At 46.0% G+C, this 18820-nt stretch overlaps 1 protein-coding gene across 3 annotated transcripts in view; it reads right to left on the reverse strand.

Annotated features, from left to right (window-relative positions):
• Nucleotides 1-18820, reverse strand: part of PLCH2 (phospholipase C eta 2) — a 249475-nt gene that overhangs the window by 96704 nt on the left and 133951 nt on the right. For 2 of the 3 annotated variants that reach the window (XM_034753316.1, XM_034753315.1), the window contains exon 2: nucleotides 4781-4927. In XM_034753316.1, coding sequence (XP_034609207.1) covers nucleotides 4781-4927 — 147 coding nt within the window. Of the gene's footprint in view, nucleotides 1-4780; nucleotides 4928-13522; nucleotides 14711-18820 lie in introns of those variants that run through there. The other variant, XM_034753314.1, reaches the window with a different exon arrangement.

Here is an 18820-nt window from a genome sequence, read left to right on the forward strand (position 1 = left end):
GAGAGAGGCCTTGGGAAGTAGAGTATAAGTTAGAGCACCCCGGAGTCTGCTCTAGTTTACACTAGTGGGCAGACAGGCCCCTGGATGGCCCCAGGACACAGGAAGCACATGTGTGACTCAAGGCCACCTCTCCTCTTCTCCCACAATCCCCACCCAAGTGCAAGAATGGAGTTTCTGAGACTTGGACCCAACATGGGCTCAGGTGGCCAAACTTTTCAGTTCTTTGAAAAAGAGAAGAAACAAGGCAAGCACCCATTGTGCTCATTCAGTGCCTTCTAGAGGGTCCAGACAGCAACAGGAGCTGCTTCTTGCCACCCTGTTACTGAATAAAGTTAAGCCTTCTTGAACCTTTGGGGGTCCACTGTATTAGAAATGCAATTGTGTATGTGTTATTGTGGAATTGTATGCAACTCCACTAGGGAAAGGGGATGCTAATGTAATCCCTCTGCTTACCAGCCCCTTTGAAGCCACCCCCTGGTGAGGTCTGCATAGACTAGCTCAAACTGGATTTTCCAGGCACCAACAGCCAAAAAGGATTTTTGGATAAACAGCCTGGTTTTAAATAGGCTCAGGCCCTTCTTCCTCATGCAGCAAATGGACAGGACGCCTGCTTCACAGAGCGCCACAGTTCTCAGGGAATGGTTGGAAGGAGTGGGCCTACTGAGGCCTCATAAAACTGTGTACTCATTCGGAACTGAAGCTGTGATGAACTTGTGACCACAAAGGAAACCCTGTGGATGGAGTGCTGAAAGACTGCTCCTGCCAGACCCCGTATTAGGGGTGGGATGATCTCTAGCATGCCTGTAGCTTCTTTTATTATTTTAATGTGTCTTCTCTGTAGTGCTTTTACCTTAAGAATAAAACAGGCTTGCATAAAGAGAGCTGTGTGGTATCTATAGCTGTGGGCACGTCATACTGCTGACCGTCTCTGGAGAAAAAGCAGGCAGTTCTCTGTGGGGAACACCACAGTGCAGGCCGGGAACAGCTCAGCCTGGAGATACCCCAGTCAGAAGGGAGAGATGTGGGTCTCCACCCAAGAGAGAAGTGATGGCCAGGGGAGCTGGAAGCCTATGAGTGGGTGCCTTTACTGGGCCACTGAAGGGAAATATAGGGGCAGTTACACCGCATTCTGACCTAAGTCATTTAGGGTGTCAGCATGTTGACCTCTAGGGAAGGATGAGCAGAGAGGAGATGGGGTCTTGTTATGTTGGGGGTCATTAATGGGAACCCATCAACCAGTTGTTTGATCTACAAAAACAATTGCAGAGATGCTTGAGGCTGTGGCTGTGGCAAGAGCTGGCTGAGGTGTCCTACTGTCCCCCTTTCTCCAGATCAGTCGGGTTCTAGCCACTGATACCTAGAATATGCCGTGAGGTTTGGAATGGATCACTAAGTCGGCAGGAGGGCTTCACCTCCCCAAGAGGCAGGGCCTACGCCGAAGGGAGAAGCAATCCCATCCGCGTCGTAGTGTCTTCACTAAGTGCTACAGCGGCGCAGCTCCACCGGTTCAGCTGCAGCGCTGTGAGTGTAGACAAGCCCAGAGCTCTTCTTCAGGTCTGGGAAAGGTCCTCTCAGTGTCACAGGAAAATGCAAACACTGAACAATCTGTTCCCCCTGGCATTTTGCCGTGACGCTGGGAGGACCTTTCCCAGACCCGAAGAAGAGCTCCGTGGGGCTTGAAAGCCTGTCTCGTTCACCAGCAGAAGTTGATCCAATAAAAGATATTACCTCACCCGCCCTGTCTCTCGAATATTATAAATAGAGAAATGCCGCTGAGTTGGGTTAAGGCCTTTGCAAGCTCAGCCAACAAGGGACACAGGCAGCAATAGAAGAGGCACATCCTAGTCTGTTGTGAAGCATCCTGTAAATCTTCTTGGCTAAGATTAAACACAGTATCAGTAGAATATCTATAATAATGATAGTGCTTAGAGCCCTCAACTGAGATCCATTTTGCTAGGCACTGTACATACACAGCGAGATGGTCTCTGCACTGAGGAGCTTATAATCTAAATAAGCAAGATAGGCAAAGGGAGACAAAACAGAGGAACAGAGAGGTGAAGTAATTTGCCCAGGTCACACAATAGCTCAGTGGTAGAGCCAGGATCAGAACCCAGGTACCCTGACTCTCAGACTATCCACTGAACCACACTGCCTTTCCTATATCCTAGTGTCATTTATTCAGGAATGAATACTTGCCTTTGCAGGACTTGAGCCAACTGATCGTTAACATCTCTAGCTACCAGATTCCTTCCTACATCTAGGTTTGGGAGTAAATTACCAAGATATTGGTAACGTTTGTCAACCCGCATCCTCTTCCCCTTGAATATACAAATCGTAAAATGCTATAGAATGCCCTTACATTTAATGAAACAGTGCCTAGCATCCACATGCACTCAGAGCCAGCACATCCGATAATTATTTGAACAATTTGTTTCCCTTCTAAAGATCCTAGATCCGGAGTGTCAAGAAGAGAAATTTTAACAATAAAATAAACCCCAGTACAGAATGTAATTTTGCAGATTACAGTGTCCTCCTGAGATTACAAGAAGCGTGGCTCTCCCTAGAAGCAGACATCTGTTTGCTATGGTATGTGTACTGTTGCAGCTAGAGAGTATACATTACACAGATCTACACGTGCCAGAAGTTTAAAAGATTTAAAAAAGGAAAAGTGTTGTAGCAGGGCAAAAATCCAAACTGCACCATTAACTGTTTCTAGGGGGAAAGCAGTTTAGCTCAAGCTGACATAAGGAGAACATTTAAAATCCAACACAGACTCCAGTCCCAGGCAGAATTTCTTCATTTGAAATTAAACTAAGCAGAAAACACTGAATTTGTGTTTTGTTATATCACTGCCCTCTGGGCTTACTGTTATTTAGCAAGGGGGTATGGAACAGTCAGAGACACACACAGAGCTCAAATAGCATGAGACAAAACAAAATGTCAAAACAGGAAATGCAAAAAGACTTAACATCCGGTTTATGAGCTCTCTGTGCTTGCTGACAGCACAACTCACGTCAAGGACAACATAAAGGCCAATCACAGCCTTTAATATTCCAGAGCAGTCTATTTACATGCAGTCATTTTGCAAAATGGGGCAAAAAATTTAACACGTTGGACGTTATCTAGGTGGCTCGGTACGCTAGTCAAAACTGGAAAGGGGCCGCATTTTCAAATGCTCATCAACCTCCCATTGTTCTCACCCAGGGATGGTGCACACTTTTGAAAAATCTATGCTAAAACAGACAAAGGAAGTATTATTTTTCCCATTTCACAGATAGGAAACCTGAAACACAGAGAGATCAAATGACCTGTCAGAGGTCAGAAAGCAAGTTTATTACAGAGCCAGGAATTGAACATAGATCTTCTACGTCCTAATCCGCTATGTCCCTACCACTATGCCAGCACCTCTCTCAGACGAGGTGTCCTCCCTGTGCATCTTTACATGACAACAAACAGGTCACAGGCAGAGATGTAGATTGTGCTAACATTTACATTCGTATCTGTAGTTATGAAAGGGGAAACAATAAGGTTAATTTGGTCCCCAAGCTCTCCACCTCCCTGCTCCTCCCCTCGACATGGTGGTTGTCAGACACCTCTCTGCAGCATTTCCTTGCCAGCACAGTTTCACACATCTCGTTAGGCAGCTCTTGTTAAACAAATAATTGACGTCCCTGTTTTCTTGCAGGTTACAACTCGTGTCTGTGAAGCAATCATTGCTTTTCAATCATTTATGCTTTCATTGGAGTGGATCAGTCACCATCTGGTGAAAAGAGACACGGAAAAAAAAAAAACCACACACACACATATTTGGGGAAAATATTACAAAGCGGCCCCCGTTAAAGAAGGAAAGTCCCGACAGGAACTTATCCTTAGGCCACTGGGAGATGGGGTGGGGCCAAAAATGAGATGCAGCGTAGTCCAGTGGGTAGGGCACTGGCCCAGGACTCAGGAGAACTGGGCTCGGTTACTGACTCTGCACTGACCAGCTGGGAGATCTTGGGCAAGTCCCCTGTGCTTCCCTTCCCAACCTTTGTCTTGTCAATTTCAATTGCAAGCCCCCTGTGGCACAGAGCCTCTCACTATCTTTTTCTCCAGCATCTCACACAACGGAGCACCGATTTCAGCAGGACTGTAATACAACACAACCTGTAGCTGAATGCAGAGACGTATCAACCCTTCGAGCCAGAACACACAGCGGGATCTGCGAGGGCAGATCCCTGTGTCTGAATGGATCCTGATGGACTCTAATGGGGTTTTGTTGCAGGATTGGGGATCTTTATTTGCAACCAATAATCCCTACCTTTCTGGTGCATGATAAACCCTACAAGAGCTGCCTCAACCCATCAGACAACTGGTCCATGGGACCTCGGATCCTGCCTCCAGCAACGACCTCTAGCAGGTGCTTCAGAGGAATGTTGCCTCAACCATAAATACAGCTAGCTAGCTGTGCTGCATGGGGCATGGATGTGGAGGGGAATAGCCCTTCCCTCTCCCACAGACGTTTTTAGTGAAAACCCAAACCTCCAACTGCAGACACTCCTAAATCTGGGGTTATTCACACAGGACTTGCTTGGAGCTCATCTCCAAGTCTGTCGGGTTATTTTAGCCCTCAACTAGCAGAAGTGTTATTAACATTCATACAAGTCAGGCATAGTCCTACCAATCTAGCCACAGCATTTGCCTTGGTCATCTTCCATGTTACTGAACCCCTCATGTCGGCTGTTCAGTACCAATGCAAACCTCTCATTCTCAGCAGAAAGGCCCGGTGGCCGGCACTTACTTTTGGCTTTCTCATTCTTCCGCGACGGTCTCCAGCGAATACACGACTTGTGCTCATCGAGGTAATAGAACCGGACTAGCCCTTTGGAACTGCCCCGGAGTTTGATCATCTGGGTACCAGCTTGCATGGAGCTCATACATCTTTCCACTGGAGAGAGAAATAAAAGACAGCCTGAGTTAGACACAAGACTGAAAGGCACAACGTGCAGTTAGGCACTCGACTGCCCCAGGAAGTCAAAGGGGGAGGTTCTTTGGCCTCGGTAGCACAGGAAGTCAGACCAGATGTTCACAGGGATCCCTTCTGGCCGACAGCTCCCAGCCGTGCCTTTGAAAAGCTCCACCTACATGTCTAAGGTGGAATCCACCCCAGCGCAGGTCAGCACAAGGTCTAGGCACCACTTAAGTTGGACTTTTATGATGTGTAGGCCTCCTGCTGACTCTCTGCATAGGGGGGAATTTCAACCTTTAGGTCAAATGATCAGCAGATATAAAATTGACATAACTGTTACCACCAGTGGAGCTACACAGATTTACAACAACCAGCTGAGAGCTGACCTTTAAACTTCCAATTGCCTCTCTGGCAAAAAGATAACCCCCCACTCCCCATTTCTCACTGCAAAGTCAGAAGTTTTGGGCAGCAGCATCCCCAGTTAGAAATAAATTTGCTTCCTGGGAAGTGGCTGAATTAGCATCCTGCCTACCCAGAGCCCAATTAACTAAAGGGGAAAAAATTTAATTACCCAACTTGGCCACTCAGAATATAGCAAATATTCTGGAACCCAATAAATAATTCACAAAAGTCCTTAGTGAACAAATTGCTTTAGAACTAAACTGTTTTTCACTATAGAGAGGAGGCATTAAAAATTAACAGCACAAAGGTTATTAGAAACACACACTGGATTCAATTTATTTATTTATTTTTAAAAAGGGCCATCTGCTAAGATGAAGGCAGCCTCAGAGGCTACATTCTTATAAAATAGTCGGCAGTTATCTTCTGTGTAATGCTAAGTGCCTTGTACGATAGCCAGAAAGACGCACAGCTGAACAAAGCATTCCAAAACAGTTCCCGCCACCTCCCTAAATGTGCTGTTCTTCGAAGAAGCAACAAACCAACTTTGCTCTATTGCTACCTCCTGCATCCCATCATTAGGAACTGAACAGCGGAAGCCGTGAGTCAGTTTGCTGCTCAAGTGATTATTACTAGAGCTTGGTAATTGTTTGCAGCTCACCACAATATTAATACTGCCACCACGCTCGGTCTCATTAGGCATCATATACTTCCATAAGATTTTTTTAAAAATCCCAACATGCATCACTCTCTGCACTGCTGTGAGTTAGATGCCAATATTCTCAGGCTCATTTCATGTTAACGGGCCACCTGAGCCCAATGTTAAGGTAAGTTAGTAGATAAAAATGAGGCAGATTTATTAATAAAAACCAGCAATACGAAGCAGTGGCTAAGTCTGCGAGGGGGTGAGTTTCTAATGTGCCAGCTTCTGGGTTAGTACTTTAAAAAAAAAAAATTGAAGATAAAGATGCAGTTGCCTTTCTTTGAATGCTCTGGTTACAGCTTCGAGCTCTGAACTCCAGCAGACAATAAAGCACTCCCATCTGCTGCTGAACTATTCAAGGGAGGATCATTAAACTTAGTCTGCTTACAGCTGTGACAGTCAGATAGCAAAAAGCAGCACAAGCTGGCTTCTCCGAGGATATTTAATCAAGTTCAAGGTGCTCAATGGCCTTGGCTCAGGGTATCTAAAAGATCAACTAAAGCTCCAGGATGAAGATTGTGGTCGACAGCTCCGCTCCTCAAGCGCACTGGAACTTTCTACCATTGGGGTAAATAAAGCTCATTTGTGCAGGAGACAGAGCTTTCTCGGGAGCCAGCCACTGTAGCCTGAACTGTCCCGGGGACTAAGGATCCAAACCGGCCCTTCTACTCTGTGCCACGCACTTTTCCTTGACCTGCCTTCTCTAACAAACAGAGCCAGGTGTGTAATATAGATTTTAAAAACATCCAAACCATCAAAAACAAAAACAACCCAAAAAACCTCAACTGCACACACTCTTCTCTGCCTGGGGAGAGGAGGAGAGAACAAAACACAGGACAGATGTTAGCCATGTTGCTTGATGCCCTGATTGGAAGGCACTCAGATACTACAATGACAAGCACCTATAAGAACCTACGTAGGATAGAAAACAAAGAAAAAGCAGTAAGAAAAATCAAAACCCCACATGTGTTTTAATGTGGATTTGAAAAACAGGAGTTCGTGGAACACTTTAAAGCTAGGGTGAAAATATTAAAATGTTGACTGAATGCCCAGTACTGCATGAGGCCCATAGTGAAGACAGTCCTTGCCCAAAAAGCACTTCAAGTCTAGAACCCAGATCCTGCAAACACTTACACAAATTAGTCAACTTTTAGCATGTGAGCAGTCCCAGTAAAATGTCTCATGTTGCTTAGGTATTTGCAAGTTTGGAGCCTAAAGTCTAGTGGTCCAATACTATTTAACATACGTAATTAAAGCTTAGGAGACAAACATTTATCCATCCCTCCCTGATGTCTGCAGATTTGGGTAGAAGAGAAACCACATCAGAGAACCACGGTGATAAGTGGAGTAGAACAGAACCACCCCTAGGTTTGCAATACTAAAACTATTCCCAAATGTCGGCACGTCTCAGCTAAACTCACTCCCATAATTTAGAGCAAGATCAGAAGAAAACATTAAGCTGCTATAAGTTTCTGGCATAAAATGCATGGAAGTTTAGAGGCAAGACTGATTCGCAGACCTTAACTTGTCTGATAGCACACCAGGTACTCCAGCATGCACTGCACTTCATAGCAAAGTTTGTAAAGAAGAAAGAAATGAGGAATATTTTGGTGCAGTTGGAAAGGAGAGAATAAATAAATAAAAATAAATTAAATAAATAAATAAAAAGAATCTGGAACAAGCTTAATGTGAATTTATCAGCAATATTATTTTGGAAATTCTTTTTTGTCTGTTTGATAAGCAGTGGAACAAAGATATGATTCTTTCCAAGTTAAGAAAAAAAATCTTCAAATGTTGCACCCAAAGCAGAAGTAAAGACACCTGTATCCCTGTAACATCCAGGCCATCCAGAGTCAGAGAAATTTCACTTTTAGTTGTCATTCATGGGGCAGATTTTCAGAGGCACAAAAGACAGCTGGGCATTAGGTGCTTAACTGCTATTGAAAGTCAATCTGAGCGGGAGCCTAACTGCTCTTGTGTATTTGAATATCTATTCCCGCAGCCGGCTGGATTGGTGCAGGAGCTCCAGTAATAAGAGTTTCGCTCAATGGCCATGTTTTGACTTTGACTCAAGGAAGCCAAGATTCAAGGGGTGGGGGCGGTGGGGGATGGGGAAAGAGCAAGGCTCTTTTAGGTTAGACCATTAATGCTCTGGAAAGCCAAACTGGATTATCAGCTTTTCTTCTCCTCGCGTCTATGGATTAACGCAAGAGTCAGTGAACCTCAAATGTGTTGCTAGAGGCTTCAGAAGGAGAATGGCTTTTTTCCTTCTTTCAAAGAACTCAAAAACGCCCTCATTTGGGGCAAACAGGAGACAGCCCTTTCCCATGGCACACACTGACTATGCAGATGGAGGCTGTAGAGGACTCTAAAGACCATCAAAGGCTTTACTGTGGGGCATGAAGAGGTAGTGCAGCACTTTGCCCCAGTAATTGTCAGAATCAATAGTTGATCTGTCACCGGACAGGGTATACTTTATACCAAGGTGTTTTATGAGGAGGGGGACGGAGCACTGAGAATGATAGCTCAAGTGGAAAGGATAGGTGCGAGTGTTGTAGCAAAAGCTGCTCTTCTGTAATGTAATGAATAGAAGTTAGGATGGACCTACAGAAGTGCCAAGCAAGGGTAATTATTGCAATGTATCAAGAAACTTTGCATGATTAACCACCCACTAGGGGCTGGAAGACATTCCACCACACCTGGACAGCATGGTCCAAGTGCTCGCATGAATGGGAGGCAGAAGACCCAAGTTCTATTCCTGCTCCCAATTTCCTACCTAACCTTAGCAAGCCACTTAACTCTTCGGTGCCTTGTTTCCACTGCCCCCACCCCATCAGAAAATGGGGAGAATCACAATGCTCACCCTCCTTCATACAGTGCTTGGAGCACTATTACTGCAAGGAAGGATTAAAAATCCAGTGCCCACCTGAATGTTCTAGAAAGGAAAGATGGACCAAACACTCCAAGCTGGCAGGTGTGAATTTGATGATTCAGGCCTGTCTTTCAACCGGTAAAAGCAACAGTCCCATAGAGAAAATTAACAAGGCAGGCTACAGACAAATACTATAGGAGGAGAGGCACCTCTGGGATGCTAAAATCTCCAAGCTCAAAAAACCCAGACAACTTCAAATCACCTTCTTGGGCCAAGATTTCCCATTACAGATTAGTTTTTGTTGTCAAATTATCAATATTTCTAGAGAAATTAGACTTTAAGCCTCAACCCTTTGGGCTGTTCTATTTACTTTAGAGAAGTATATTTGGGTGGATTTTTGTTTCGAAAGGACAGGCAACATAATCCCTTGTATAAATTATATTTAAAAGCTGGTCCCTGGACCTTAATCAGAGCATGCGTTAGCAAAATAGTTACTGTCCATGTGGTCACTCCGTATTACCATGCACTGTACTGCACAGCCCAGACCTTATAGGGATTCACTACAGCATTACAACACAATGCTTCCGGGAGGATTCAGTTTCCCCATTTGCCCTCAGAATGTAATAAACATAAACCTTCATTTTACAGAGTGAAGAGAATAAACATGGGAGACATCTCTACGCATAAAGAAGTGCCATACAGAAGAAACAAGCGGCACTGAAAGGCATTGCACAAAATAAAAGTTCAGATAAATGCATGTAGTGCAGGGGTTGTGTTGCCCTGATGTGATTACGGAAACTCTGGATATATGTTTATTGAGTTGAATATCACCCCAGCTTTGATTATTTTTAAATGTATCCAGCAATAGCTCTTCCTGGAAAGGTCACCCATTCCTTCTGAGGGACTGTTGACCAAATCCACCCCCAGCGTACGATACCTCAATATCCATTTGGCTGACAATTCTCTCTGGTTTGAAATATTGCACTACTCGTTGGATGGTTCACTGCACAAATGCAATTACTGTTTGCACACCAAACCCAGAGTTCAGACTGAAGCACCTCTTCAGCTTGCCTGGGAAGAGATCAGTCAGACACCTAGAGGCTCTCACAGTCTTGCTTGCTTTGCAGTCTGAATTTTAGAGACAGGAGGAAGAGAGAATAAGAAAGTGTCTCATTCATGCTTTAGGGGAAAGAGATCCAAATTCCTACTAACGGTGGAAAAAGGCAGCCCTGGGGAGGTTTGGGGGTGATGGTGAAGGGGCGTGCTAGAGAGAGCAGAGGAATTTCTGGGGTAGGGTGGGGAGTCCAAACATACATACATACACACTTCTTTCTTAGGGACCTCCTAAGGTCTAGCGCTCCTACCCCTAGCCTAGAGGAGATGTGGCAGCTGTGGGGAAAGGAGCTCCAGGTGGTGTTTATACCAAGGAAAGTTACAGGTAGAAAAATCTTAAGAATATATGAGAACAGTCATGAAAAGGTGAATAAATATTCCTATCTGCTCAGAGCTCAGCCACCTTCCTTAACTGTTCATTTCTGCCCTTTCACTAACCCCCCCCGCAGCACCTTCCTGTGGTCGCTAATTCAGCTTCACAATACTCTTGTGATACAGGGATGCAGCCCCACTTTACAGATTGTGTAATCTCTTTCTCTGCCGGGGTTTCTCACTCTGCCACAGGTCAAAAAGAAAGGCAGCAGCAGAGCAAGGAATAGAAACCCAGGTCACTCAGTGCCTACTCCTGTACGCGAACTAGAAATAAAAAAGGCTCTTGCTAAGCAAGATTTAGCTTCCCAAGGGGCAGGAAGTGGCAGCCGTAGAGGAACAATAACTGATTTGATGGGAACAATAAGAAGTTACCAGATTTTATGTCCCAGAGGATCTCCCCACATGCGAGAATAGGCCCTAGTTCCAGGCTTGTGACTCGACGCATGCTCTGATCTCTCTTTGCCTGGAGTTGTTTCATGGAATTATCCTTCTTACAAGGGGGGGCGGGGGCGGCCGGGAGGAGACTGCCTGTAGCGGATGCAAGGGTGCAGTTGGGTATCTTCACACCTGGGCTCAGATTTCTCAGAACATTCGGGGACAGAGCTTGGCCCGGTTGCATCATGAAGCTTTGCTAGCACAGCCAGTCTCCCTAGGAAGATCAAAAGCCCAGCCGCTCACAACTCTGCTGAACTTTTCAGCCCAGTTTTGTTAACAGAGTCTGACTTGGAAACCTACAAAGTGCATGTTTTCGGCATCCTGCATGACAACGGCTCATCTGCACGCTGCAGGGGGTGGCGGAGACAGAGAGAGCGCACGCTTAATGAGAGTCTCATTTCCCTTTCAGGGATCTCCAAGCACGTGACATTTGCCAGCCTGAAGCAGCCCCTGCATGCTCGAATGCACACGCCAGCCTTACACGGCTGCAGTCTCATTGCCCTCAGCAACGTTAGTCCCAATTTACACCGGGGGAGGAGGAATGAGGCCCACAGGCAATTTAGACCCCAGTGGCCTACTTCAGCTCTGAGTAGTCCGTTCCATTGAAGGGCTGCAGAACTGGAGTACATATTAAAAAGCCAACCCACTAGCGGCACAATGGCTTCCTGGGAGCTAGTCCTTTCCCTGGCAACTCACCTGAGAGCGCTTAGCGTAAGGTGCCTTGCGTTCCACTCACTCTTACCCTGCAGAAACTCACCCCGAGTTGTGTTACTACAGAAAGGGGACGATCGGCCACTGGCTGCAGAGAGTGGCTGTTGCCACCAGCAGCAGACGCCCCTATGCTGATGGGGAGCATTCAGAGCTCTGCCTGTTGCTCAGTACACTGCCTGAGGAGTTATTTTAGATAACCCCGGCCACCTAGCGCGTTTGAGGCTCTGTACACAAATGGAAGTGGAGGACAGATGTTCTGCAAATGCTTTTCTTTGCAGCATTAGGGGAGAGGGGAAATCTCTTTTTACACAATGCATGGGCGGCTGTTCACTGGGTTGACTCCCTTTCAGGCAGAGAGCAGGCGATTGTGTTGCAGTGGCTGGTACAGGCAGTGGGCCGAGCCAAGGAGACTCACTTACGTCACAGCTGCACCAGGCACAGAGGCCTGCCTTGATAGCAGTTTGCACACTTGATTCCAGGACCCAGCTTAATAATTGCCCCTCTCAGACTTCCTCAGCTTCCCTCTGCCTGGTTTCTCTTTGTACTCCTGCCTCTCTGTTCCCTCAGTGCTGGATAAACAGGTCTCCTTTGTCCCTGCACACTGTCTCATCACCCTTGGTGCAAGAGCCTTCTCCTCTGAAGGTCCTGCCTGCATTGACTCATGTCTCATTTCAAATCTCAGCTGAACCCCATTTCTCCTCCCCTTGGCTGACAGCCCTTAAAACATCAGGGAGAGAGGAACGGAGTTTGTGCCTGTTTAAACCTGCAAGTGGAGGGCTGGGCAGTGTTTGTACAAATGGTACTCTATTGGACTGCATCCATTATTAAAGCGCACAGTCATTAACAAAGAGGTTAATGCGAGAAGAGACACTGGAAACGCTGCAAAAATTAAAAAGCTTAATTTATGGGCCATTTGTTGATTCTGCAGTTGCTCCTCTGGGCTGTAACATCCATCCAACCACCTCGAGGCAGGGGCACTGCCGAAGCATTGTGCTCAACTCATGATGGTGCTTCTGGTCAGAGTAGAAGCAGCTAGCTCTGATCAGTTTCCAAGCAAGCCCCAACCCAGGCTTCCTTGTAAGGAGTAGATCTTTGAACAGTATAAGTGACAGAATGCTCGGCAGGCAAACCCCCTTTCTGCAGAGTCTCGGTTACATCTGGGCAAGCCCATTGTTCTCAAGTGACAATGCACCACTGTAACAGGAGACTTTGTTTGTTCTATCACATTACTATACTGTAACATGCAGATATTTAGGATACCATTTCTAGCAGGTGTCCCCTTTTTATTCCCTAAAGAACAAAGTGCTCTCACCTCATCCAGCTAGTGCAGAATTTCAACCCGGAGGTCAAAGGATTGTGCCACGGCTTATCAGCACTTACAACTAAACACACATGAAGGGACCTGAATCTGGGAAAAGGCAACACGGCTCCTTCTAAACATGGCTCCTTCAAATTTACAAGGGTGAAGGATTCAGTTTGCTGAAATGTGCTAAGTGTGAAAAGCAATGAGCCAGGAGGAATGGTTCACACTGCACAAACTCTTGCTGCTAACACCAGATCTGCCCAGTCAACTAACTTACTTTACTTTTTTGGAGGGGATGCGGGGGGTAGGGAGGGAAATCTATGGCAAAAATAAAATAGGGATTTTCAAAGTCCACGTGTGTTAAGGTATACACCTTTTATTCTGATGGTCATAAAAAAATGAAAGTGAAATCAAGAGTCAAAATATCATTCAGAAGTTCTTGAATCTTGCACAAAAAGAGAGAGACATGCTGGGAACTCCTAAAGCAATGCAAAGATAAAAGAACATTGGGACTGCATGCTCTGCAAATGCATGTCAACATCCTCCTCCCCACCCTGGCTACGGCTAGACAAAGCTGTCATTAAATAAGATGTAAATGTGAAAGCCTTTAAGACGCTATTGTCTTGTGCAATTAAGCATCAGGGACTCTGACATTCCCTGTCTTACCAATCTGGCCCATTTTCCATTTCGGCGTAGCCACGATGCTGCCCCCAATCCAGAAAAACTCCTCAGCCAAACGGGCAACTGAAAACTTATTTTGAAGCAAGGGAGATTTGGAGGTGTCCATGTTGGAGACAAAATGGAGCTTCTGAATTGTATGCCAGGGCTCCAGGCAGCTCTCCCCCCGAGTGAGGCCAATGTTCTGTGGTTGCAATTTTCAGTACACCACCATAAAAAAAAAAAAGTTTGAAAAAAAAATCTTCACGCTAATCAGTGAAATAAAGAGTCCGATGTTTCTTCAGGCTGTTTTGTAACACAGCAATTTCATGGTTTAATTTAGCCTCTTCCCACCTGCTGCAAAACTTTGAATATTAAAATACACTCAGTTGTCATTCTAGATGATGGGGTTTGGGGTTTTTTAATGGCTCAGTTAAGGTGTTTTTTCAAGTTTACGATTTTATAGAAAAGACCCGAGGGGCTCCAGCAGTCCCACGAGGTAAGGCAGCCTTTGGAAGAATGCATTCACGGTGCACAGAAAGACCTCTCAAGCGTATTGTTATTTCCTTTCCAAAAGTCATTAGCTGTTGGGAACCCCGTGTGTCATTACACCAGCCCTCGGCTGTCAGGAGTCTGCATGACACTTCCCCCTTTCAACTGCGATTTTACACACAGGTGAAGTTATCCTCAGACATGCTGGATTTGTAAAGCACTTGAAGTCTCGCCCCTGCGAGGGTCAGCCTCTATCTCCTACACCCGTGAACAATAACGTCTGTTGGAATAAACACAAAGGACACTGTTCAGAACATCTTCCCCGCCACGAGTCCATCCAGGTGCCCGAGTTCTTCATTCTCTTTCCATCTCTGTATGCTCACATGTCCTTCTCATGTAGCTCTTCAAAGCCTTCCTCCCTTTCAAGCCTCAGATGGGCCTTTTGAATATTCTAACCAGCATGTTTAGAAGAGGAAGACTATTTCTTTCCGGCCAGGAGAAACTACACACAATCCAAATACAGCAATACACGTCCGCCTGTAATCCTAAATCCTCCATACGCACTAATCCTAAAGCTCTGCCTTCTGCCCTATCCAGTCATGGCATTTAGGGGGCACATGGTGCAGCCATAGAAAAAGGAGAAGGGGGAGGGAAAATAAAAACCACCACCACAACAAAACCTCAGATTATTTTTCCCCAGTCTAACTTGGCAGCCTCTCTCCAACTGCACAGCCCATTCAAGAGTGCCAAGCCCTAATGAATGGACAGCCCCATAAAAGACGCTTGCTCAGGACACCAGCCAGCTAGCACAGCACAAGCACTGTTAGCGGGGAGTGGAAAGAGCATTCCAAGTGCCGGGAAACAGACAGCGCTCAAAACTGGTAACAAACCATAAAGCTGCCATTTCTCATCCAGTCGGAGCCTTCCAGGAGAAATATCACCCTAAACCTTCAGAGTAGCTGCATTCACCTTTTGGAATGGTGTCAAATCTTTTGTGCCTACAGTAGATCATGGATATGCAGCCAGTTCGCTCCTGCCATCCCTGGGCCAGATGGGGAGTATAATATGCATCTTACAGCTTCGGTGGCAGCGGGGGTCTGCCTGTCAGTTCTGTTTAAGAACAGATCCACTTACCTCTCTGAGTGCCTAGCAAGACCTTTGCATATTAAGCAGCACTAATTAAAATATCCTCCACTCCCCATTTCACAGCTCAGTGGAGCTGCAGAATAGCTAAACCTAGAAAGAAGTGACTCTCAGAAAGGGGGAGTTGGATAGTCTTTTTGCCTCAAGTCCAGAGTTCACATCCCAGGGCAGGGTCACAAGCTGGGATGGGCTGCTGGTCTCCCAGCTTAGAGATTTGTTCTTAGTAGAATCCAGCACAGCACAGTGGAAGATTGCTGATTGGGACTGGAGGGAGGGTGAAGAGCAGAGGTATGTGCTCATGAGCTTGCCACAAACACCTTGCGGCTGCTTGCTGCTCAGCCACGCCAGGAGTAAAGCACTCTAGCAATATCCTTCCTGCTGTCTCATGTCATTTCTCAGGACAGAGACAGCGGATACCGCACCAGACTAGAGTCAGGAAACCTGGTTCTACAGCTGGCTCTGCCACGGACTTAAGTGCACGACCTTGGGCAAGTCACCCCCCTCCCACCTTCTGGGTCTCAGGCTCCTCATTTGCGGAATGGGGACTTCCTTTGTGGTGTGCTCCAAGATCTATGGATGAAAACCTGCTGCACTGGAGACAAAGAGGCAGGGATCCACACAGCCTGGTTCTAAAGACACTTGAATCCTTTTTGAGGGGAATAGCAGCCCAGTGGTCAGGGCACTAGTCTGGGACTTTGGAGAGCTGGGTTCAATTCCCTACCACACCAGAGACTTCTGGGGTGCTGCCAGGCAACCTTCTTAGCCTCTCTGGGCCTCAGTTCCCCCATCTGTACAACGGGGAAAATAACACTTCCCTGCCACACACCACTGTTGGGAGGGTAACTACATTAAGGACTGAATTGCTCTGCTACTACACAGACGGGTATATTATGTCTTTGGTACCACCAAGACCCTGTCTATGCTTGCAGCAACATACAGAGTGCCTGTCGCTACACGCTGCAGTGAAAGGCTCTAGCAAGGTGGAGACAGCAGAGAAAAGCTCTGAGAGCAGGACACTATGCTGCTCAAAAAGAGTAGCGTGTAGGGAACACACCCTGTGGGTCAGGCGTGTCATGCATTCTTCTCGCCGCAGCAGTGCCTCGCCATCTGCACTGCCAGCTGAATGTGCAGTGTCTGCACTCATCTTTAGATAGTCTTGGTGTAAACCAATCTGAAATGCCCGTGCCACCGTATTATATAACATTGTGCATGTTGTACTGAGCTAAGGTTTACGATTATGTTCACCTGCTCCCCCCTCCTCTCCCGAGAAAAGAAAGGGTGTCCCATCGAGCGCCTTCATTCCCATGCACCATTACCATGGCAAGTTTGAATCTCCGGGGAGAAGAAAGGGCTGGCAGTGGCCTGGATTGCTAAATCCGGGTAGCTGGCTCGCCTTGCACGAGGAGCAGCGCCCTCTCTAAACAGCAGCATTTGCAGCAGGGACACCCTAGATTCAGCATTAACCATTCATGTGATATCAATCTGGGGATAGGGTGGGAGGGAGGGAGGTGGAACAAAGCTCCTATAGCAGCATTACACAAGATATTAAGTTGACAGCAGTCCCGAGTTAGAATTCCCTTCTTACAAGCAGGCTCTTGGAGAAGAGCCTTCAGATATTTGGTTTGGTATGTCCAGAGCTCAGAACTAAAATGCTGGTGATTTTGAACCCAGTGGGGATGAGGTGTGGAAAAAGCCATCTTCATATACAGATTTGTAAGACACACTTAGAGGAAGCTTTCCATCAATGTAATCATTGTAGTTGACAATCAATCAGTCTTTCAGGCCATTTACAAAGAGGATCGCACAGACAGCAAAAACAAACATAATATTTAAAAAATGCAAACAAAACCCCTCCATCCACTGATCACCCATGGCGGGCACTGGGCAACCATGCAGGGAGGAGATCGGAAATCAAAAACGGTTAAACGTGACAAAATCCCTCCCCCAACTTCTTCATGGAGCATATTGAGCTGAAGTACTTAGGACATAAGCCTATTGAAAAGGGTTTCTATTCTTGCCTCATTTGACATCCTTAGAAAAATCTTCCTCGAGTGACGCAACACACAGATTAAAGCCGTGTTTCCATGGTACTCTTAGAGACTTCCCATTATTCCCAGCAGGAACCAGAGGCTTTTCATGGCATGAACAGTATTTTTTTTTTTTAAATGGAAGTGACCAACTTTGCCCTGTGGCATAGCTAGTAGCAGAACTCTAAAGTCTTCGAAAGCAGCGCTGTGATGTTGGGTAGTCTTGCTAGAGAAGTCACTTAGGAAACTACCCTTTTCCTTGACTCTTAATCTAAGGGAGACATGAGCTCCTTTGAGAAGATACATGATCCTGGCTTATGCACTGTAAGAAAAGGACAAGGAATGGCAATTCCTAAGGGTGAGTGGGTATGTGACATGATTCACCCATCAATGCTTGGGGTATCTCCAAAATGCTGGTTCTGAAGCTTCATGAGATTTCTAGACACATCTCCCCTCCCTTCTCCCAAAAAGTTTCAAGAGAACAAAGAAAAATTCACCATGTTTCTGGAACTTCCTAGTCAGAAATACAGCCCAAATAGCCTCTCGGCTTTTTATGGGTCTCCAAGGGACAGCAAGGAGGCACTCACTCATGCCATCCTAGAGGTTCTCTCTCTCAGTTTATTGTTGTCATCTATGTAGTAAGATTCCAGGAATGTCACTCTGGAGTCTAAAATGTCTGTTGAGTCCGTGTGGCTGCTTCCACCACTTCAGAAGCATGGTTGAGAGCTCTTTTTGTTCAGAACAGCATCAGGTTCAATCATCACTGGGATCCACTGTCTGTCACTAGCCAGTTTTAAAAGTTCTCAGCCATTTTTCTTCCTCCCTCTTCCCCCACATGCACGTGATTTTACACATTGCTCCCCATGTGACAGCACTGTCTTTCAGTTACTAGTTGTTTGCATTATGGTAACATCAGGAGATCCCAACTGAGCTCACATCCCCATTGTGCTAGATACATCCCTGCCCCAAAGAGATTACAATCTAAAAAGACAGAACAGTCAAAGGGTGGGAGACAAGAAGTATCATTTCCCTCGTGTTATATATGGAGAGCAGAGGCAGAAAGGAGGTTGAGGGCCTGACCCAATTGCTATTAAGTCAATGGAAAAAGCTACCAGGGACTTCAAGCAAAGCACATGCTTTGTTTGCTGGTGCCTAGAGCCGGTCCTGGTGGGACTTGGATCAGGCCCTAAATGATTTACCCAAGGTCACAGAAAATCTGTGACAGAATTTGAATGCAGGTCTCATTTAATCAATCACAGATCAGGACATACCAAAGGCCTCCCTCTGGAAGGGAAGGCATGGAGCTTTCCAAAGTCATTTTGCAGACCTACCAGCTCACCCCATCCAAATTTCAATACAGAATATGCATAGGGCCAGATTCTGATCTCTCTCATACCGATTTAAATCAAAATTAAATCAAATGAAGTCAACAGAATAAAGCCAACCTAAGTGAGAAGGAGAATTTGGCCCACAACATAGTATTAAGAAGTGTCCATTTAGGTTGACTTTAGGCACCCATCTTTTCAAATGCAGAAACCATCACACTCATTTTGCAGACTGTTCGGGGAAGGAGAGTGAATCAGAACCAGTAATTTAGATGATAACTTTAATTCATTAAAAACCGGAAAGAAAAAACAATTGTCTC

The sequence above is a fragment of the Trachemys scripta genome, chromosome 19 (genome assembly GCF_013100865.1).
Source record: "Trachemys scripta elegans isolate TJP31775 chromosome 19, CAS_Tse_1.0, whole genome shotgun sequence".
Lineage (NCBI taxonomy): Eukaryota > Metazoa > Chordata > Testudines > Emydidae > Trachemys > Trachemys scripta.